This window comes from Diabrotica virgifera, chromosome 7, assembly GCF_917563875.1.
Source record: "Diabrotica virgifera virgifera chromosome 7, PGI_DIABVI_V3a".
Classification (NCBI taxonomy): Eukaryota; Metazoa; Arthropoda; class Insecta; order Coleoptera; family Chrysomelidae; genus Diabrotica; species Diabrotica virgifera.
In genome coordinates, this window is record NC_065449.1 from 202,614,606 (window position 1) to 202,639,751 (window position 25,146).

At 33.9% G+C, this 25,146-nt stretch overlaps 1 protein-coding gene across 1 annotated transcript; it reads left to right on the plus strand.

The window, feature by feature from the left end:
* The first annotated feature begins 1,268 nt into the window (after positions 1-1,268).
* On the plus strand, positions 1,269-1,811 carry LOC126888700 (histidine-rich glycoprotein-like). Its single transcript, XM_050657074.1, has one exon. It carries the CDS (start codon positions 1,269-1,271, stop codon positions 1,809-1,811), a length of 543 nt encoding a protein of 180 aa, XP_050513031.1.
* The last annotated feature ends 23,335 nt before the right edge of the window (positions 1,812-25,146 follow it).

Here is a 25,146-nt window from a genome sequence, read left to right on the forward strand (position 1 = left end):
ATGTAGATGGATCAAAATTATATAGTTTTTAGTTTTTTATAAAAAAGTTTTTAATAATTTTAAAATTTAGCTTAATTCAACAAATAGTCATAAACCGCATGCATCTATGTGCGTATGCGTGCTTATGAGTACCTGTTTCTCATATGTGTGCATACGTATGTATCAGTTTGTTGTTCTGAAATGTCAACAGTTGCATACTTTTTAAAATTTTTGGGCTTTCTATTACAACCAGACAATGTTCTAACTCTGGCTTTCTTTAATTGTAGCATTTAACTACTTGTAACGCCGACCTGAAGATGATCTGAATAGTGTAGAGATCGAAACCGGTCGTCTAAGTATTATTAAATGATTGTGAGTAAGTCTGTGTTTCTTTACTTAAACCAAATAAATCAATTCATCCAACGCTTCCAATCAAATACCTTCAAAACCATCTCTAATGCACCTTGGTACATCAACAATAGAATTATTCATCGAGACTTTAAAATGGATATGGTACAAGAACTCATCAAAAAACGTAGCGCTGCATACATTGTTAAGTTAGAGGATCATGAAAACCAGTTTGCACTCAACTTTCTAGATCAGCGTTTCCCAAACGGTGGGTCGCGACCCAGTACCGGGCCATGAAAACAAAATGCCGGGTCGCCTCGCCTCGTCGCTTCAGATCTTCAAGTGAACATGAACATATTTTACACTGCGAAGTTCGTTGGCTACCAAGAGAGAATTTTTTAAAAAGACTTATTGAATTAATGGAAGAAATTTCACTATTCTTAGAACAACATCCACCAATGGCTATGGATGCAATATTTCAATTTAAAGACAGTTTTCATTATGTCAATTGGTTAATCAAGGTAGCCTATCTTTGTGGTATTTTTTATTACTCGAACAAGCTAAATATAACATTACAAGGTAGCCATTAACTGTATTTAAAGTACAAGAGAAGGTTCCCATGCACCACGCACCAAGCAACAAGCACCAAGCATTATGCACCACGCACCAAGCACCACGCACCACGCCCCAAGCACCACACATCAAGTACCAAGCACCACAAACCACGCTCCAAGCACCACGCACAAGGCACCAAGCACCACGCACCAAGCACCACGCACCAAGCACCACGCACCAAGCACCACGAACCAAGCACCACGCACCAAGCAACACGCACCAAGCACCACGCACCAAGAACCGCGCAACACGCATCACGCACCAAGCACCACGCACCAAGCACCACGCACAACGCACCAAGCACCACGCACCAAGCACCAACCACCATGCACCAAGCACAAAGCATCACGCACCAAGCACCACGCACCCAGCAACACGCAGCACGCACCAAGCACCACGCACCAAGCGCCACGCATCAAGCACCAAGCACCAAGCAACACGCACCAAGCAACACGCACCAAGCACCACGCACCAAGCACCACGCACCAAGCACCACTCCCCAAGCAACACGCACCGAGCACCACGCATCACGCATCACGCACCAAGCACCACGCACCAAGCACAAAGCACCATGCATCACGCACCACGCACCAAGCAACACGCAGCACGCACAATGCACCAAGCACCACGCAGCACGCACCATGCACCAAGCACCACGCACATCGCACCACGCACCTCGCACATCGCACCACGCACCTCGCACATTGCATCACGCACCTCGCACATTGCATCACGCACATCGCACCTCGCACATCGCCCCTCGCACCTTGCACCTCGCATATTGCACCTCGCACCACGCACTTCGCACCACGCACCTCGGACCTCGCACCTCTCATTCACACAAACCAGTGTATGTAGCGAGTATGTAGTACAGTAAAACCTCGATATAACGGAATAATTGGGGGGACAGTATGTCCGCTAAAGCCGAAAGTCCGTTATAAAAAAATAGGTTTAAAATCAATATTTTCTTTAAAATATGTATGTATTATACAAATCTGTAAGTTAAAAAAGGAATCAAGTTTTGTTTGTTATTTTTTTACTTTTCTATTCCAACTAAAACTTTGTGCTATATACTCGTTTGTTTACCAAAATTACTACTATTCACTGATCCATCGCAATAAGCGATGTATTTTTGGTAAAAATATACAATTAAAGATGCCATCTTCTGAATGTCGAATATCTTCAGGGTGATCAGCAGGGGTGTTGTATAAAATCTAAAACATTTCACCTCTTTCGGAGTTATTTCTAGTTTTTTCTCTTGAAATTTTCTCACTGCACGTACAAGTTCTTTAGAAAAACAATTTTTGAAAATATCCGTGGTGAACCATGTCTTATTATAGTTATAATATGAAACGGGCAGATGATGCATTATATCTTTGACAACTCTAGGTTTACGAGATTTGCCAACAATTATAGCAGTCAATCCATGCGATCCATCGACTTTAGCACAAAGCAGTGCAGAGATCCTGTCCTTGCTAATTTTTCTTCCAGAATTCGATTTTTCATGTTTTCAATTTTTTTTACATTTGATCTGATTTTTTATCCTTTATATCCGAAGTCCGTTAAACAGAGGTCCGTTCTATCGAGGTTTTACTGTATGTATATAAATAGTGGGTAACGAAGGATAAACACAAAAATAACCGGGCCAAAGAAAAATAAGTTTGGGAAACGCTGTTCTAGACAATTCTCAAGAACAACGTAGGTTAAAGACGTCAAACCACTGGACTTACCATTTAGAGTAAACTTTTCAACTAATTAGTTAGTAGTTATAAAATGTAATTATTTCTTATAAAAATTGTACTTTGATTTTACCAGTGGGTAAAATCATTCTTGTCATTAGTCAATGTCATTACTTTTATTGCCAATGTCCTTAAAGGATAAGGCATATGAAGAAAAAGATTGTAAGAATGTTCGTTTCACCGATTAGGCTTTAATAATATTAGCATAGAAAATGAAACAAAACCTTTGTCGACTATGTTACATGTCGCAAATAATACTGTTGTGACGTAAAGTATTGTCAATGAAAACGTAAATGGTAAATATTATAAAAAATACAATATGCATTTGATATTTTATATTGAATACCAAAAGAACGTTTTTGCTGTACCTGAATTATATATTCAAAGATATCCAAGAAGGCAACCAGATAAGAGAATTTTTAAAAAGCCTAATTCAAATGTATTACACTATGGACCTTTCTGAAAACTACATCTCCGATATCGGTATGGAAAAAATATTGAAGCGAGAGTTTTAAATACGTTAGGTTATAATATACAAGAAAACCATAAAACTTTGTTACCCCAAATTGTGAAGGAAAAAGGCATTTCAAAGACAAGGGCTGTGAGAATTTTAAGAAAACCTACATTTAGGCCTTATCGTAAATCTGTCTGACAAAAATTAGTCCCAAGCGGTTATTTGAGAAGGATATAATTTGCACAATGCTACATTATAAGAAAATATAATGAAAATTCAAATTTTTATTTAACGGTAGGTAGTATTTTTAGTGATGAAGCTCGCATATTCAATGAAGGGATATTTATCTCATTTTCCCACTTAGGGACACATTCTAAATTTGCAGTTACTCGAGCGTTATAGGGACGCATTGGGTTGTGAAAAGTAGGTCCTAAAACCAAAAAAGTTAAGTTAAATTTTCCATAAAGTGGGCAACTTTCCATTTTTAATTCAATTTTCCATTTCCAACAATCGTTTTTTTTTTCGATTTTAGCGCCATTTTTGATATTTGGCCCAGAGAAATACATTTGGATCCAACAAGTTGAATTGCCTGCTCATAATGCTGAATTCGTTGGATATTATTTGAATGACTTTCATAATCCGTATATTGGAACTTATAGTCATGTTGGACTATAAGTTGGACTTATAAGGAAGAAAATTATAACAAAACATTCATGAAGCATTTAGAAAAATAAATCCAGTGCATATACTTAATTTTGTAAGATCAGGTGTTAAAAATTATTATTATGACAAAACTGAGGGCATTTTAAATATTTATTATAATTTCATATTTTTGTAAAATTAGCTCTAGAGATTTCGGTGTATGTATGCCTTCGTTGTTGTTTGTAGGTTTATTATAATATGAATATTTTTAAAAATTAATATTCAAGTTATTACGTAGACTTTTGTTGCTAAATTTGTTAATCCTATTTTATTTTTTAAGTTATTTTATCTTATTTCTGGTAAATAAAAGTAAACAATAAAACTGCAATGGATTAATTTCTTCATAATAAAATATTAAAATGTATTAATGAGTGTTTCGTTTCTAAATGTCTGTAACGTAATATCAAATAAACAATTTATTTGCGCAGTAGCTCTCACGACCAAAAATATAATATCCAATACGGCATAGCAGATGAACAAAAATTATACATTTTAACAAAAATTTTAAGCAAAACAAAAATATTTAAAATTTTGTAGCTTATTTCATAAATTTATTATGTGTGTTTTTGTATCACTAATTAAATATATGTTAAAATCACTACTAAAATATTTTTGCGTTATGTATTATATGCAGAATTTTTTAATTTTCATTAGCTGAATTATAACTTTTGGTAGTCCGAAATATTGGAAAAACCAACAACTAGTAGGTCCCGTATAGACCAGGTCCTGGATCCCGCGTAAGAAAAAAAAGTTGATTAATAGCAAGCTGAAAATTTGTTAATAGCTTAACGGTGTCTAGTCGGACAAACATTGATGCACGGGAACACTGAAACAGGGGAAGTTTTAACGGTGGAACATGATAAACGTGTCGTCCTGACAAGTTTATGATGGTGAAAAATAGCAAGTTGTTTTTAAGTTTATTCAATAGCCAACGTTATATAATATATGAAAAAATGTTTGTCCGACAAAAAGGTTGGGCATTTTAACGAGTCCGACACGTAGAACATGTCACATCACAGGAACTATGTTGGTGATGAATAGCAGTCTGATTTTTGCATGAGAGTTTAATGAAAGGTTAAAAAAGCAATTGGAAGTTCTGTCGGAAAAAATGAATGGGAAATTTTCCTAATCGGACATTCTAAACATGTAAGGTATAGACAAAAATGTTGGTGATAAATAGCAAGCTAATCTTGATTTGTTTATGTACAAATTATATTTTGTAACGCAAAAAGTTATATGTCGGACAAAAAGTTTGGGCAAATCGAAGGAAATAAATAAAAAACCTTTCTTCAGAATGACTTAGTCACATATTTATAAAGCTATTTTAGTTATATATTATTACTTATATTCACATATTTGCATGTGCATTAATATACATGCACACTCTAAAAACAGTGAGATAAGTATCAATTCATGTATATATTGCAAAACAATAATTTTTTTGGGTGGAGTTTGTTCTAGATATTCTCAAAATGATAAAAAAAAATGTCAAAGAACATGTGAAAGCAATCTCTTAGTGTTTTCTAATTAGGAGCATCAGAAAGTACTGAAAATTTCCTACAAAAAACGTTGTATACATTTTTTTCCATACTCAAATCTTAACCCTGTAAACGACATTGAAAAATGTGAAGGGTCTAAAACTTCGGTGCTTATAAGAATAGACGTAAATATGACACATTATGCTTAGAAGTATGTATTAGAAGGCTGCATTTGTCAGTGTGACACTTTGTGCTATACAAAGTAGTATTTGAAAGTACATGGTCTCTGAGTTTCTGTTTGCCACGTGTGTTGGATTTTAAGTCGCCAAATCAAAAGTTAAACCATTCAACGGAACATTTTTGAGTAATTTTCGAACATTTTACAAAGTTAGTAAAATACTTGGTCATCAATTCAATGATATTCAGTTGCCAGATAATTGTGAAAGTTCTATTGAATATCATTCTTCGTGCTATAATGCTTTGCTTGATTGAAAAAGGGTACCTAAATAAATTATTACTAAAATTGTATAACGTAATTTTTCTCAACTTTCTACAAATGAAATAATAATGTAATTAATATGTCACATGGCTAGAAATAATTTGCTGCCAAAATAAATCGATTAGTTTAAATTTGAAGTTACGATTGCAATTTATTATGAATTATTGTTAAAAGTGACAGTTTTCTTAAGTGGAAATGTATTCATAGACATAAGGGTAGACAGGGAATACAGTGCAAAAAGTCGATAGGTGGTCTATCTATCTCTTTTAACCAAGCGATCCCGCGCATGTGGCAGACAAAGATAGCTAGACCACTCAATCCATAATATAATTTGCCTGCTCTACTATAAATGTATTACAGTGAGGTATCTAAATGATGTTGAGATAAATCGAAAGGAATCGATTGTAATTGATTGAAGGTACTTTTGACATAGAATAATCACCCCTTATTGAAATTTCAAAAATTATTTTTTTAAATTGTCCGACTACAAAATCTACCCCTTATTTTTTTCCGACGACAGTCATTCTTGGTAAGGAATAATTTACTTAATTAAATTTCGTCTTTGTCGGAAAGCTATTTATCACCAGCATTTTTGTCTATATCTTACCTGTTTAGAATGTCCGACTACGAAAACTTCCCATTAATTTTGTCGGACAGAACTTCCAATTGCTTTTTTAACCTTTCATTAAACTCTCATGCAAAAATCAGACTGCTATTCATCACCAACATAATTCCTGTGATGTGACATGTTCTACGTGTCGGACTCGTTAAAATGCCTAACATTTTTGTCGGACAAACATTTTCTCATATATTACATAACGTTGGCTATCGAATAAACTTAAAAACAACTTGCTATTTTTCACAATCATAAACTTGTCAGGACGACACGTTTATCATGCTCCACAGTTAAAACTTCCCCTGTTCCAGTGTTCCCGTGCATCAAAGGTTGTCCGACTAGACACTGTTAAGCTATTAACAAATTTTCAGCTTGCTATTAATCAACTTTTCTTTCTTACGCGGGATCCAGGTCTAGTATGTATACGTCAGATTATCAAAATATATTGTAAATACAAAAAGTATCAAACATGCAATACATAAATCATTGATTTTTCCCTAGTAATGTTATTTAATAATATATATATTCATCACCAGATACAACCATAATACCTACCATAATATTAATTAGAGTGGATGTCGGTGTAACTATTAAAATAACGCTAATAATTTAATAAATCTAATCCTAACCTGGATAATAAACCTAAATTAAATTTGTTTATATTTAATGTAAATTGAGATTTCTGCTATTTGAAATTTGGTAGTAAACTAGAAACCATTACAGTGGAACCCCGATAAGTCGGCCTCCGATAACCCGGAAATCCGGATAACCCGGACCGATTTTCATCAAACAAAACAAACATTTTTTCACTTTGACTGGGTTTTTACCAAGAAATAAACAATACTGTATACAACTGTACGTAATTTAGATGAACTGTGCATATGTATTTCATGTTTTTGCAATTATAATGTGTATTTGTTTATTATTTATGTCTTTTATTAATTTTTACCATATTCTCCGGCTAACCCGGATTTTCGATAACCCGGATCGGCCGCGGTCCCGATTAATTCGACTTATAGGAGTTCCACTGTATTTGCTAGTATTTTGAAAATCTGATACACATCTTTTAAAAAATTATGATGTAAGTTCAAAACGTTGCCTTTAACGAAATATTGCAATATAATTATTTATAAATATGCTCTCTGAAATACATACTTATATGCTTCTTCTTAGCCTTCTATCGTCCACGTTTGGACATAGGCCTCTCCCAACTCCTTCCATCGGTCTCTATCCTGAGCAACATATTTCCAATTCGTTCCGGCTACTCTTTTAATATCATCAACCCATCTCATCTGTGGTCTTCCTCTCGGTCGTTTACTTTGGTAAGGTCTCCAATGTTGTATCGTGGCATTCCAACGTTGGTCTTTTTGTCTAACAGTATGCTTAGACTTGTAATATTGTAATTTGGTAGTATAGTATCTTCCTAAAAACTCTCTGTCTACGTCAATAACATCGACCTCGTAACTTGCGGCGTACGCTAACGACATAGCAATGATTAGCATAAACCTAAATAGTTTAAAGGAACAGAAGGTTTCCAGACGAAAAGAAGGTAAATACGTGGCCAAAGTGTCCTTTATTTGCTTTCTTCTATATTCGTCGTCTCTTGTGCTTAAATATTGTAAAAGCCGGAGATACAGGATGCAGCCAGAAAGCAGTTTCTTAACGAAAATCTTGGATTTAAAATATTGTTTAGTATTTTATTTCAATTATTCTAATCGTATAAAAGAAGCAAACTTTGTATCTAGGGCTTTTCGTCTTCCTCGTGTTACGAGAGATGTCGCTGTTTTGCTCAAAAGGTGGAAAAATTGCATCGCGATGTTTTCCCTTAAATAGGCAGGATTGTTGATAAATGTTTCAGAGTTGTGACTGCATAGCTTCACTGAGGATGCATAGATGCTGAAATAGCTATAATATGGAGATGGTGGTCCAACTCTGAATCAAATAAAAAAAAAACTGCCTTTATAATTTTAAAGGAACAATTTGCGAAGTTGTGTAAGGAATCATCCAAAAGAGATTTGGCACTAAATAATAAATCAAAGATCTAGATATCCTGGGGATCTCAGAAACCTGGTGGCCTGGATCCGGTAAATGCACCACAGAGAGCGGAACATTATTTTACTCAGGCAATGACGACCGCGATCATAGAAAAGGCGTCGGGATTATAATAAGTAAAAAATTGATGAGAGCTGTCACAGAGTTTGTACCATATTCCGACCGCACAGCCTTGGTAAAACTTGAAGCGAAGCCAAATAATCTCAACATCATACAGGTCTATGCACCAACTGCAGATGCAGCAGATGAAGAGGTGGAAAACTTTTATAGTGAAATCAAGGAATTGCTTAAATTGACAAAGAAACATGATGTTAACATAATTATGGGAGATTTTAATTCCAAAATAGGGAAAGGCAGCTTTGAAGACGTAGTTGGACCTTATAGTCTTGGAACAAGGAACGAAAGGGGTGACCGACTTGTACAATTTTGTCAGGAAGAAAACATGAGAGTTACCAACACATGGTTCCAACTCCACCCCCGTCGCCTTTATACTTGGAAATCTCCAGCCGATAGAGCTCAGAACATAATAAGAAATCAGATAGACTTCATTCTCGTCAACGGTAGATTCAGCACAACTGTCAAAAGAGCTTGCACATATCCTGGAGCAGATGTGCCTTCTGACCATGTACTATTAGTGGCCGTCATAAAGATCGCTCTTTCATGCAAAAACAAGCCTGAAACTCAACAACAGATGGCATTGGATAAACTGAAAGATCCAATGATACAAGCAGAAATAAGTAATGAAATAAACACACAAATTCAAATATTGACGACAAACATTACCGAAGATCTAACACCAACATGGAATACGATTACAAGTGCTGTAACAGACATCATGAAAAGCAACTTGGGGTACAAACCAAAGAACAAGAAGCAAAAATGGATGACAGAAGAAATACTATTACTAATGGATGAACGACGACGACACAAGAATGACCCAGATGGCAGCAATATGTATAAAAACATTAACAGGCAAATAAAAGCAAAGATAAGAATAGCAAAAAATGAATGGCTTAAGCAACAATGTATCGATCTAGAACATTTACAACGACAGCACGACGATCGGAATTTACATAAAAAGCTTAAGGAGAGTGCTGGAATATACAGAAAACGAAGACCAACTATTATAGTTAATCAGGATAACCAGGTAGTGCTAGGTGAAAAAGAGAAAATTCATATATGGGAAAACTATGAGTGAAGTTTATACAGACGACCAGCTGACTGGCCCTTCAATTACTAAAGAGGAAATAGAAAAGGCAATATTATATTCAAAAAACAATAAGGCACCTGGACCTGATGAAATCTCTTCAGAAATACTCAAACTACTAGATGAAAGGGGAATTTCAGCACTACATAAAATATTTAATTTTATTTATGAAACTGGTTGCTATCCTCAGCAGTGGTTGCTCTCTACATTTATTCCCCTACCCAAAAAAGTTAATGCAAAAAGATGTGAGGATCACAGACTCATTAGCCTGATGAGTCACACTTTAAAAATATTCTTAAAAATACTACATCAAAGATTATACAAAAAATGTGAATGGGACATCAGTGATTCTCAGTTTGGGTTTAGGCAAGGTTTGGGAACAAGAGAAGCAATAGTAGCAACACAGGTGTTGGTCCAAAATTGTTACGATCAGAGGAAGTACGTATTCCTGTGCTTTCTAGACTACGAGAAAGCGTTTGATCGTGTCCATCACAAGTTAATGCAGATCCTCAAGAAGCTTGATATAGACCAAAAAGACATAAGATGCATTGAAAACTTGTACTGGTATCAGGCAGCACAATTAAAAATAGACAATTCTATATCAAAATCCATATATATAAGAAGGGGTGTTCGGCAGGGATGTGTGCTTTCCCCTCTTTTATTTAACATTTATTCGGAAGCCATATTTCAAGAGTCTTTGGAAGATGCAGAGATGGGAATCAAAGTGAATGGAGTATTAATCAACAACATACGATATGCTGATGATGCTGTCTTAATTTGCGACAACATAGCAGATCTTCAACAACTTGTCACTATAATCGGAGAATACAGTAAGCGAATGGGATTAGAGATTAATACCAAAAAGACCAAATTCATGATCATCTCCAGAAACTTGGATGCATTTGAAAACTCCACCATAACACTGAATACTAAGTCCATTGAGAGAGTGCGCAAATTCAAATACCTAGGAACGTGGCTTTTTGAAGACTGGGCATCGGACAGGGAAGTAAAATGTCGCATTGAGCAAGCTAGACAAGCTTTCGTAAAATTCAGGAAGGTACTGAGCTGCTCAGAGTTCGACCTTACACTGAGACTAAGGTTTACTAAATGCTACGTGTGGTCGGTGCTGTTATATGGCATAGAGGGCTGGACACTGAAAACGAGGGATATAAACAGATTAGAAGCCTTCGAAATGTGGCTTTATCGCCGTATCCTAAAGATACCATGGACGGCGAAAGTCACAAATGTGGATGTCCTTAAAAGAATCAACCAAGAACGTCAGCTTTTCGAAAACATCAATAAAAGAAAAACGGCGTATTTGGGTCACATCATGCGAAACGAAAAATACCAGTTCCTTCAACTTATAATCCAGGGTCAAATTGAAGGCAAGAGAGGAATAGGACGCAAGAAAATGTCCTGGCTCCGAAACATAAGGCAATGGACAGGGATTACCGACATACAATCACTGATACACATTGCAAGAAACAGAGAGTTAATGGAAAATGTGATCGCCAACATCCATTAGTGGATTTGCATTTGAAGAAGAAGAAGAATAAATCAAAAACAAAATACCTAATTGGCTTAATAAAAAATACAGTTAACGTAACAAGGTTAAATATTGGCGAATATGAGATTTTTTTTTCATTTTATTAAGTGCAAATTTACAATCTAATCCAATTACAACACAGAGTATTTAGCAAATAGTAGCAAAGTCTTGAATCCTGACATGCTTTGGGCACCATCCATCGATGGTTCTCCAATACACCTAATCAGTTAGGTCTCTGGCCATATCCTTTTCAGTCTTCTTTCCACAAGTGGCGGCTGGTAGAGTTGTTGAATAGTTTGACTTTTATGGGCGAAATTTCTTTCTTGGGCTTTGTTTGCCTGTAGTTTAATAACATCTTCGATGAATGGTATCCCAAGGTCATTATGGATAGTTATATTGGAAACGTACCATGGCGCATTCGCTATCATGCCCAGCGTCTTTGATTGAAAAGTTTGCAGTATTTTAGTGTTGCTCGGTTTGCTGCAGCCCCATAACTCTATACCATAACTCCATATCGGCTTAAGTATAATTTTGTATAACAATACTTTGTTTTCTAATGATAACTGGGATCTTTTACCTAGCAGCCAATACATTTGTCCGACTTTTAAATTTAGTTGAGCTTTCTTGGTTTTGATATGGTTCTTCCATGTCAGCTTTCGGTCCAAATGGAGTCCCAGGTACTTGACATCTGATTTTAAGGGGATAGGAATGTTGTTAATATGAACCTGTGAACAGTCGATCCTTCTTGTTGTGAACGTAATTTGTGAAGATTTTCACCGTTTCATTTAATCTTCCATTTTGTTAACCATGTTTGAAGTGAATTTAAATAGTTTTGCAGTTTGTTAGAAGCTCTATCTGGGTTATCGTCTGATGTGCTTCAAATTCAGAAAAAAAATCAGTGCTGATTTCTTTTCTGAATTTGAAGCACCATATAAAATTCCATCAAATCCACTCACCCCCAGGTTATACGGTTTACCAAAGATACACAAAGTTGACATTCCTATTCGTCCCGTTGTCAGCTTCATTAACACTCCAGTTTCTATTTTATCTAAATTCATTCTTACCACCATTAAAAACTCTATCAATTTTACCCCACTTCCCTTAACCGCAATTTTGTCCCCATTCACCGTCAATTATTCTCATAATTCCTATTATTTTCAACTTCCTCTTTTTATCCTATTCTTTCTCCTTTTTTAACTTACTCTTCCCCCTTTTTTCAAAATTTTTCCTCTTTCCTTCACTGCTTCCAAACTCCTTTACCCAACTAACATTATTAACTACATGAACCCTATTAACCATCACCTCATTAATTCACCCTACTATCTTTTCACTTCTTTTTCATTTCATTACTTCATTCAGTTTAAATTCCACACCCCATCTTTTATTTACCCCTCTCTTTCCCTTAAAATTCTTGTCTTTATACCTTCTACTAGCCCTCTACTATTTGTCTTTGACTTTTTCCAAGTAATTTTTACCTCTCCAACTAACATCCCATCATTTAATTTCAGTTCTCACATTCAGATCAATTATTACTACAATTAAATTATATCAATATTCTTTTTTCTTACTTTGGTTTTATTTTATTCAGTACATTTTCAATATTAATTTCATTTTAATTTCATTCTTGTATCAACTGGACTCAGCTATAATCATACATTTCTTTATCTTTAACTTCACATACCCTCACTTTGTCACAAGAATTCTCCCAAAATTTTTTAAAATAAAATAAAACATCTCATGATAATTACAATCCTCTTCATTTACATATTGCACACTTGAAGTATTTGACTGTATCCTAACTCAAATCCATTATTTACAAAAATTTCCATTTATTTTTAAATAACAATATTTTCTTTTACATAAACAACCACCAATACAATATAGACTTGATTAACTTGCCTACCAATTTATTCATTTTGTACAATAACATTCCAACTAATACTTATTCTTTCTCTTCTCTCACCATCATCTTTTTTATCTTTTTATCATTATTGACAGCAGCTTAACTTTCTTTCTATCAATTTGATCAATCTAATGTTATAGTATACAGTCAACATAAATAATCTTATATTCTAAATTAATTTGTATATCACAATTTTCTTTTCAAAAACCAATAGATTTAAAAATGTTAGACATTTTCAGATATTAAAATCTTTATCATTTGTTTTGGGTCATGACCTTTTGGTTAATAAACATTGAAAAAATCGACTACCTTTTTCTCTACTGTCAATGTCACTTCAAACAGTTCCTTACACACTTTTGACACTTTATAGTCAAAGTTGGCCTAAGATGGTTAATTGAGTTTTTGGTAGGGTTTCACCATGTTCCCGTAGGTTATATCCTGTAACATCGGCGTTTAGCCTGTTTAATATTATTTTTAAATAATGTAAATCGAATTTTAAATTCAACCATTATTTGGTTCTGGGGCTATTTAGCAAGTTTGCACGTAAGTAATCTAACCACACTTTTTTAGCTTTTAAAAAAATTTCAACCGTCTTTCAATTCTAATAGTGGGATTACTTATTTTATTGTAGATTCACTGATGATGGACCGATAGGTCTGAAAACGTTCTGAATTGGACATATTTTACTCAATCCATTGGGATTTTTTAAGTTTTAATAAATATACCAATTTACATAGAAGTGGTTTTACTTCATGTTAGAGTTTTTTTTTATATATTATGGAGTTACCACTTTAAATAGTGTGCTAGATTCAAACTACTCAGCAGAATGCACCGAAGTTGTTCTGAGTTAGAACGAATACGTTTTGAAATCCATTTGGATGACATTTTAGATAGTTTTTAATAAACAATTTTATACCAGTATACAATTTGAAGTTTTTACTTCTGTATGAGTTTTTTAAACTATGGTATACAGCCAACTATTGGGATTTTCCCATTGATTTTATATGTTTATTATAATATAATATTATATGCTTTTTTTTTTCAGAAAATACGTATTTAGTTAAAATTTTTGCCCATAATTATTGTTCAGAAATCATTTGTGGCATTTTTTAATGTGTTTGTGTGTGTTTTATTCTTTTATTTTTTTTTTTGAAGTTATACTTCTTTAGGCGCGATTGAAAGTAAAATTTTATAATTCTGCGCACATGCGCACACAGGCGTTTAGTTTCTCAAATCTTTCCAGTTATGTATAAATATATCAGTGCCAGAAAAGGTGTGAAAATAATATATTAGTGTTTTTAGTGAATATATTTATTATAATTTTTGTGTCTTTGGATTTGTCTTCCTCAGGAGTAAGATGAGTATCATTAAAACATTTTAATGTATATTTATTCACCTTGTCTGTTTGTCACCGTGAATTGTCATTAGGTATGTCCGAACCGATACAGACACAGTCCTCGTAGCGTATTTGGTATAGCATTTAGTCGAGGCATTGAAGTGTCGATTTTTCGAATGTTTTGTATAAATACACCTTTTTACAAATGTTTCTTCTAAAATTTAGGAATATATTAATTTTATAATACATTTAAGTATGTAGTAATTTTCTTTACAATTTTTACTTACCTATTTGTTTTTGTTTATACCTAATATCGCTCGTGTCTAGCAAGTGTCTGCGTAGGCTAGCGGTATGTGTGTCTAGTTACTGACGTGTTAGTACTTGGTTCGATTCCCCATAAGGAAAAATTTTTTGTTTATTATTAATGGTTATTAACATCTTAGACTATTATATGGACTTAAAAATGTTTAAAAATAATTAAAATAATGAATCGGGATGTTGCCCAACTATTTACCGAGTTGCAAATTTATAATAATTACACTTTAATAATTGCACAATAATTGCACTTTTGAAATGCATTTTTCTTATGCACAAATGCAATTTCAGGTTTCTTATTCATTACATTAGTTCACAAAATTTCCTGACATTCTCACGAATTCAACGCACCAAACTGCATTAAAGTCCGTCTTACTGCGCCAAAAATCGACACTAAGGCCTTTTTTTCTGCTTGAGTTCTTGAGTTCGAATCCAGTGCAATAATATATTTTTTTTTATTTTTTCGAAAGCGGTAAGCACAAAATTAGTTTGGTGTTTAAAAAAATTTAAACGAACTGTTTAAAGTATATTTATTTTTAAGAAATCATATAATAGAAATATAACTTCTTACGTGCGTACAAAGTACACACACACATATTCTTTTTTTATTTTTGATATTGTTTTAATTAAAAATTTTGGAAAGTAGAAATTATTAAAATTAGTTTAATATTTAAATAAAATATAACTACACTGTTTACAGTATATTATTTTTGTTGAAATAATTTAATAGGAGTAGAACTTCTTACGTGCGTACAAAGTACACACACATTCTTTTTTTTTTAATATGGTATACAGTAAAACACTGAGATTTTCCCTTCTAAATTTTAAAATAATAATATACAACCTTAGATTAGTATGTTTGTTCGTCACTGCTCAGCTACAATTTAAATTCATTCCCACCGAGTCGTTTAATGGTTTTTATAGTTGGAAGAACAATTTAAAATAGTTTCTGCAAGTTGTAAAAGTAATTTGCTGACGATAAAACTTCGTTCTCCTCAATAGTCGAAAATTTCATTTGGATTCACTTTTACATGCAAAATGCGAAAATTATAAATCTCGGAAAGCATTTAAACAATTCAAACTAGTTTTGGTTTGGAAAAATAAGATAATGTGATTTGGTTCTTTGCTTTCATCTGGATTTTTGGTCAAACTGAATGCGATTATAAACTTCCGAAATACATATTTTATTCATAGAACCATTCTGTTATTTAAACTTTATTTACAGAAAACTTTTTTACTCCCCATTTGAATTTGAAAATAAATATTTTTATATATTATTTTGGTTCTCCAGATTTAACCATTTAGCCTCCAGATTTTCGTGTTATCGAGCCCTAGGTTACTTGGTATACTGGAGTATCTCCCAGCAATGTTCGCACACAATATAATGTTCGCAAATAATACCTAATTACAAGAAGGGAGACAAACAAATATGTCGGAACTATAGAGGAATATCGTTAATCAATAAAACATACAAAATTATATCCATAATACTGTTTAGAAGACTAACTCCACAGGCAGAGGAAATAATAGGCGACTACCAAAGCGGATTCAGACCGGGAAGGTCGACCTTAGACCAGATCTTCGTCCTACGCCAGGTGTTGGAAAAAACTGGAAATTCAACCGCGATGTACACCAAATCTTCGTGGACTTTAAAAAAGCTTACGATACTGTTGGCAGAGAAGCATTGTGGGAGACTATGGTAGAAAAGGCAGTACCTGGAAAGCTGGTACGATTAGCAAATGTGAGCACGGAGAACGCTTCTGCACGAATCAGAATTGGCAGCACCAAGTTGGAGGAATTTCTCATTTACACCGTGCTTAGACAAGGAGATCCTCTCGCCCCCCTGCTGTTTAACTTCGCACTGTAACATGCAGTAAGGAAAGCTCAGCCACAACTAACAAAAAGATTTATCGCCCAAGGATCAAAAATACTATTGGACTTTGCGGATGACGTGGACACAATTTCACAATCCACCAGAGATGCAAAAGAAGTTTTCACCCTATTCGAGAAAGGAGCCAAGGAAATTGGTCTTAAGGTCAACGAGGACAAGACCAAATACCTACATGGTGGTTAAGAAGGACCTAAGACCAAGGGTTAGACAAAACGTAACAATTAATGAATACAACTTTGAATTGGTCAAAGAATTTAAGTACCTGGGAGCGATCATAGCATCTGAAAATAAATACGAAAAGGACGTGGCAGCCAGGATCAATGCAGGAAACAGGGCATATTACTCATTAATGACCCTACTTAAATCAAAAATACTCTCAAGACCAGCAAAAATAAGAGTATAAAGACATTCATTCGTCATACAATAACGTTTGGAAGCGAAACATGGACTCTGAACCAGCGGGAAACGACAAAATTACTGGTACTTAAAAGAAAGATACTGCCGACTATCTATGGGCCTTGCAGAAAAGAGAAGAGACAACAGGAGAATGGAGAAGAAGACACAAAGATGAACTTCAGAAAATACATGGAGATGAAAACAGAGTACGCTACATTAAAGTAAACCGAATACGATGGGCGGGTCACGTGCTAAGTTCGAGTGACGAAAGACTTCTGAACGCCAGATTCTGGGAAAGGCCCGATGGCAAAAGGTCAATTGGTTGCCCAAGAAAGAGATGGAAGGACGCAGTGGCCAGTGATCTACGCAATGGGAGAACAGCAATGGGAAACACAGGGAAATACAATGGGAAAACAGGACCGACAACAATGGAGGGAAATAATAAATGCGGCCAAGACTCACATAGAGTTGTAGAGCCAAATGATGATGATGATGATGATGACTGTTCGCACACATCTGCCGTCGAGAGTAGTGCAGGTTTCTGCATGGTCTTATGAGTTGCTCATCTTTTAATGAATCATAATATGCATATGAAGGCTCATCTTTTTGAAATGTTTTTATATACTTCACTTGTTCTTTGTCTCTTGTTCACTTTCTCCGGGAAAAATTTTGTAATAGATTTTAAACATACTCCCGAATAACTAGATATCTGAAATTTTCAGAATAGCTCAAAACTCGATGACAATGCAATATTCAACATCTTTTACATGGAAACATTGAGTTTTATTATTCCAAAAATTCAGAGTTTTTTTTAATACTGTTGCACTAGAACTTATATACCAAGTATTTATCTTCATACCTAACATCCAATATTGTCTAGTGGCTAGGATACCCAGCTTTTACCTAGAAGGCTTGGGTTAGACTCCCAGCATTGGAAATTCTCTCTTTTTAAAACTGGCATTTTTATTTGAAGAACAATTATTTTTATAATACTTCTTTTACATTGTGTTCATAAATATTAAAAACTCGGTCATCATTCTCTTTGCCTTATCCCTATGCGAGGTCGGCTTCCCTAATGGCATTTCTCCACATAATTCTATCTGGGGTCATATCAATGGTAATCCCCTTTACCAACATGCCCTGCCTTATCGTCTCCCCCAGGTCTTCTTTGGTCTTCCTCTCCTACTCCTCCCAGTAATCTGCACTTCAGTTATTCTTCGTATTGGGTGATTAACGTCTCGACGTTGAACATGACCAAACCATCTTAACCTATGCTCTCTTATTTTGGCATCAATTGGTGCCACACCTAGACTTTCCCTAATATACTGATTTCTAATTTTATCCTTATTTATCACTCCACTCATCCACCTAAGCATTTTCATTTCCGCCACATGCATTCGTTGTTCCTCTTTCTGTTTCACTGCCCAACATTCAGTTCCGTACATCATAGCCGGTCTTAAGGCTGTTTTATAGAATTTTCCCTTCAGCTTCATTGGAATTTTTCTGTCACACAACACACCACTCGCTTCTTTCCACTTAATTCATCCAGCCCTAATTCCACTGCATGCATCTCCATCTACTTTTCCATTACTCTGTAATAACGATCCTAGGTACTTAAAACTATTGCTTGTCACAATCATTTCACCATCCAAAAATACCATTTTATTTGTAGTAACTCCATCTTTAAATGAACATTCCACATACTCTATTTTTGTTCTACTAAGTTTTAAACTTTTTCCTCCAGAGCTTGTCTCCACTGTTGCAGTTTCTGTTCAAAGTCCCTTTCACCATTTCCTATTAACACTACATCATCAGCATACATTAGGCACCATGGAATGCTACCCTGTAGTTTCGCTGGTATCTGGTCCAAAACTAATGAGAATAAATAAGGACTAAGCACCGAGCCTTGGTGCAATCCTACTTCCACCTGAAATTTATCAGTCTCTTCCACACCTTTCTTAACACTAGTCGTTACTCCCTCATACATATCTCTCACAATCTTTACATATTCGCCAGGGACTCCTTTCTTATTGAGTGCCCACCACAGAATCTCTCGAGGAACTTTATCATATGCTTTCTTAAGATCAATGAGTACCATATAAGCGTTGGTCTCTCTATTCCTGTATTTTTCTATCAGTTGCCTTACAATGAAAATTGCATCTGTTGTTGATCTGCCCTGCATAAAGCATTATCGGATATTTCGGTTTCTTCACGTATCCGTCTATCAATTACTCTCTCCCATATTTTCATGGTGTGGCTAAGTAGTTTTATAGCCCTGTAGTTTGTACATTGTTGTATGTCTCCCTTGTTTTTGTAGAAAGGTACTAACATACTGCTTCTCCATTCATCTGGCATTTGTTCAACTTCCATAATTCTGTTAGATAGACCGCTAGCCAACTTATTCCTGTCTCTCCCAATGCTCTCCATACTTCCCCAGGAATGTCAACTGGTCCGACTGCTTTTCCTTTCTTTATTTTCTGAAGCGCTTGAGCCACTTCCTCGATTGTTATTCTAGTAACTATTGCTGTTACTGTCTCCGTTAACTCCACAGGCCGTCTGTCAAATTCTTCATTTATTAAACTGTCAAAATACTTTCTCCATCTCTTTTTAACATCCTTTTCGTCAAAATAATTAAAACTCGGTATTACGGCAATATAGTCTAGCAACTAGGATACCTGGCTTTCACCCAGGAGGCTCGGTTTCGATTCCGGGTATCGGAGATCCTCTGTGCTTTTAAAACTGGGATTTCGATTTAAAAATAGTTGTTATTATAATACTTTTTTATATTGTGTCCTATAAATAATACAAACGCGGTATTACAAAATGTTCTTTTTTATAAAAGTGTAAATATTTATGTTTTAAATGAGGTTCTTTGGAATGACTCCAGTAGTAGAGAGAATAACAGGTAGGGGAGAGGCTTGTACCTTACGCCAGTTTGTACCATGGGCCTCTCCATTTTTCTTTTATTTTGAGCGCGAACTGTCTTGTTTCTTATCTCAAGTTCTTCTACAATCGGTGCCACTCTGTGGTTAGCTGTTGAACCTGATTAGAAATCGTTTGCGGTTATCGTAAAAATATAGTGTTTTATTTCGTGAAAAGTAACTATTTATGGGATAGATAATTTTCTTTTCTAATTTTTGTGTTTACAAATATCATAAATTAAATCACAAGATGTATATGCCTATACTAATAGTTAGTTAAATAACATAGTGAGAAATTTAATAAAACCGTTTTATTATGTTAAATTCACATTTGTTTTCTTTTCGGCCCAGTCATGTACCTTGGACCGCTATCACGTTTTGTACGTTGGGCCGTACAAAGTTATTGAGAAAAAAAAGACACATTGTTGCGTTGCACAAGTAACTGCTGTAAGTCCCTATTTAACGGTCTAGTATTTGAAGAGAATTCTGAACACTACTGAACAGCAATAAATATTCTGGACCAAGTTGTCAACAATTTGACATTGAGATTGAAGATGTTTTGCTCAAACTTAAACCACCAAGTCAGGCTGGGTTGTCTGAAAGGCAAAAAGGAGTACATGTGTTTGACTTTTAATATAGCATACTATGGTGTGTAAACTACAAGTTAGTCTGAAAATTTGTCTTTAAAATTTAAAAACTTAAAAATAATTGAGCTTCGAAAAAATCCAATTCAAGGTACAAGCCTCTCCCCTACCTATTCTCTGGGTATTTTACATTCTCTATTGTCTTCGTATTTAAATTTTTCAGACCGTTTTGGTTTATTATTATAGTTATTCCGTTTGGGTATTTTTTGTGGAACATTTTCAGTCTCTTAAAAATTAAGTATATTTATAATATTCAACATTATATTGCAAGCATAAGAGATAAGAAATTTAGTTTTAATTATTGTCGTATTATTTATGAAAGCTGTTATTTTTGTGATTTGTCATATCAGTCGATTATTATCAAATGCATATTTATTTATTTTGAATTTATTTTAAATCATTGATTTGCAAACTATTTACACAATGACAAAAAGGAGCAAACCTTAATCTATTACATCCCCATAAATTTATTCACAAAAGAGATTAATGCAAAAAACAGATCAAACAAATAAGAAACCTCTATATGTATGTGTGCACATAGAATCTTATCCAATCATAGTAGAAATTTTCAGAAAACATCATTCATCACGCATCTTACAAGAAAATTTACATAGCATATACAATATACAATAGTATTATTAGTAGGTATATAGCACAAAAAATACCTGGTTTTATAGTTCAGTCAGGTTAGAAGAATAACAGGCCTAACCTTACATGCAGAGCTGCCCCAAATTTAATTTTTGTAATCTTTAAAGTGGCTGGTGTAAATTTAAAATATCGACTGAATTCCTCCGTCGTTAGCCGCCACCTTGATTGTAAACGAGAACCGTTTTTGTTCAATATCTCCGACACTTTCAACTTTTCGACAAAAATGGTACAACTAAAATTATTGGAAATGAAATTTCCTGCTAATTTTTGTATATTTTCTTATGCGATTGAAATTTCTCGAGTTAAGGGGGAAAATAGAGGAAGCGGAGGGAAGCATAATTAATATTGCATTAATTATTGCATAGCTTTACTGAGGAGGCATGAGGATGCTGAAATAGCTATATGGAGATGGTGGTCCAACTCTGAATCGAATATAAACAAAAACTGCCTTTATCTTTTTTTAATATTGAATTATTGAATGGGTTGCATAATATGCGAGTTCATTTTGAATGAGGTAAGAGACAGACGTAACCGCAATCATTTATTGTATACTTCCGACGACCGGTTTCGCTCTCTAAAATATACATAGCATCTTCAGATCAACGGTTGAAAATAACTAAATGATTTCCTTGCAGCGGGATATATCGATGCACGAAAAATTATAATAAACGAAATTACATAAAATCGTATTTTCAACAATTTCAGTTCCTAAACTTTTTGCCGAAAAGTTTAAAATGGCGGAGATATTGAGCAAAAGCGGTTCTCCTTTAAAATCAAGATGGCGGCTAACTCAACGGCGAAATTCAGTCGAGATTTTAAATTTACACTACCATTGACCCCCCTAAAGATCAGACAAATAAAATTTGGGGCAGCTCGGTATGCAAGGTCTAATGCTATCCCGACTGGGCTATTATTTTTATTAACATATATCATATTAGAAAACCAACAGAAAAAGGTAAGGTATTAATTTCTTAATCCTAATTTCTTATAGAAAAACACGAAAGATTAGAGAGGAAAATGAACTTTGTCTAATGTACGCGTTTGCTTTAGCAGCCTTTTATATATTTTCAGATTAATTTGAATATTCGTAGTATTAAAAAGAAAATCAAAATTCCATTTATAACTCAGAGAAGTTAAAAAACTCATTTATTATTTTTGAATGAAATTTTTCTCATCAGAGGGGAACAATTCTTGGAATATATAAGCACTGAAAACTTTCACTTCGGGAGACAGACATTCCCAAAGACAATTAAAATGAATGACAAAAAGTGGAAGTCCTATCATTGTACTGAGTATTATAATCTATTGTTTGCTGGTTTGCCTGCCTGCGATAATCCTTATTTAATGATAGCATACCAAAATATGATAAACATTTCTTATTCTTAATATTATAAGATAAAGACCTTTTATTATTGATTGACACGTTATGAAAACAAAAGTTTTAAGGCAATAAAAAGTCGTACTTTTTTTTTAAATATAAACCAAGTCTCAAGTTTTCAAATGCACTTTTAGACCAGGGCGCATCTGTAAAAATATTAGTACATTTGGACGTTGACAGGTGACTCAAATGTTTTTGCAGAAATTGCTTGAAAATAAATCAAATAATAATATTTGAGTTATCCTCCCTCTCAAAAAGGTACGGAACATTGTTTAAATAATGAAAATGTCAAAAAATTAAGGAAAAATTCGATTTTTTTCTTGGTTTTTTGATTATAACTTTAAAAGTATTAATTTTCGAGAAAAGTTCTACTGAAATAAAAGTTGCATAATTAAGTTTTCTACAACATAGAATTGGTTAAAAATTTAAAAAATAGTCACCCTTGTTGCAAAATAGCAATCATTGTGAAAAAAACATACAAAAATAAGTATTCGCATTATACGTTTTTCAACCATTTATGCTACACTTAGGACTTTCCTGTTTCACCCAGAAAAACGACATGATACAGTAAAATAATACTATAAATTTAATTAAGATCGGTTCAATAGATTTTGCAAAACAAATTTTGCAATCCAACTTTCGCAAAAAAAAATTCATTTTTTCAAAATGTTACAGGACTGAAAATAAAGCCGAGAGCAAGTTGAATTTTTTTTTGCTTATAGAAGTGTACTGTACCTTTCATTTGCAATTTTGCAAAATTAAAATCGATTAACACCACGGCGCACAGTGGTTCCAAATGCCGAAAACGTGGTCATGAACCTTTAAAAGCGTATATTGTTTATACATTTTGGAATTACTTTCGTTCATAAGGGTTTTTGGCATCGCTGATTACGAATCTGGCATTATTTTTTCTGAAAAACAAAATGGCGGATCCAACAAGGCGGATATAAATTGAAAATATCAATCAAAAAGGAAAATTTTTTGTCAAATTTGGTAGGTTAAGGTAGCTGATTACAAATCTAACATTACTTTTTTTTAAACAAAATGGCGGATCCAGTATGGACGAAAGAAATCCGAAAATTTTATGTTATCCTCATTTTTTTTTAAATGTTATACTATAAGGGACTTTTAAAGCTGCTGATTACCAATACATTTTCTTTATGAAGTACAATATTCAGAACCTACTTATGTACAACTGCCCATACATACTCAACAATCGCCAGAATCATGTAATATGCGTAATTTCCTACTTTTGTATTCAAACAACTGCCAGCAATGCATAGGCAGTTATAGGCAGCTAAACCAAAGTGATTCTGTACCTCCTTACTATATATTTTAAGATTAATAAACATTAGTCGCAGAATTATGCAGAATTTTGTACTTTTGGAATGTATCTTTACAAATTTTTAATTACTTCAAGTATATTTTCACTGTTTATGCATTAACAAATTTAAGGCATTTATTTTATTGTTAATAAATGTTGATTTAAGTTACATCTTACATTACTACATACTTACACAAGAAGAATCTGCTTCACGGCGATGAAATTGATAAACTACAAAACGTTTTACAGCGTTTTCAATATACGAGTTCTTTTTCACTTTCGCTGCCGGCCAGAATAACCCCGGACATGGCCCACTTGTTCCTGAGTTGTGAACCAGACTACATCCAGTCTGATCCTCATACCTGCGTATTAGGACTCTACGATAGTATGAGAAAACAACTGTAAACATGAAAATCCCTAAATAGGGACTTCTTTTTTCGCCTCCTGACCACGTTTTCAGCATTTGGAACCCCTGTGCGGCGTCAGGAATTTTTTTAAATAAACATTAATTATTGGTGCTACGCGCAGGACAGCGGATAGCTTGTTTTGATTGGGCATTCCAATGACCTTTGATAATGATTGATACATTTTAATTTTTATTACATTTCGATATAAATAAATAAATTGTTTATTGCAAAATAAAAACACATACTCTATCCTTTGAAATAACACTTTTATTAACAAAAACTTTCTTTGTTAATATATTTTAACTTAAATAATAAAAGTTTATTATTTTTAAACATATGCAATTGTTTAAATAATATTTCACAAACAATAATAAAATTAGTTTGATTTTTGTGGAATTAAAATATTAAAATACAACAAAATATAGAGTAACAAAATAATATATTAGATAAAGATTGGAAGAAATTTTGGTGGAAATCAACTTGTGTGAATAGAACACCGCTGTCCTGCGCGTAGCACGAAAATATATTGTGTATTTCAAAAATTTTCTGACGCCGTGGTAATTAATCAATTTTAATTTTGAAAATTGCAAATGAAAGGTACAGTACACTTCTATAAGCAAAAAAAAATTCAACTTGCTCTCTGTTTTATTTTCAGTCCTGTAACATTTTGAAAAAATGATTTTTTTTTGCGAAAGCTGGTTTGCAAAATTTATTTTGCAAAATCTATTGAACCGATCTTAATGAAATT

Coding starts and splice junctions, on each gene's coding strand:
- LOC126888700 (XM_050657074.1), top strand. CDS start 1,269: ATGCACCAAGCACAAAGCATCACGCACCAAGCACCACGCACCCAGCAA.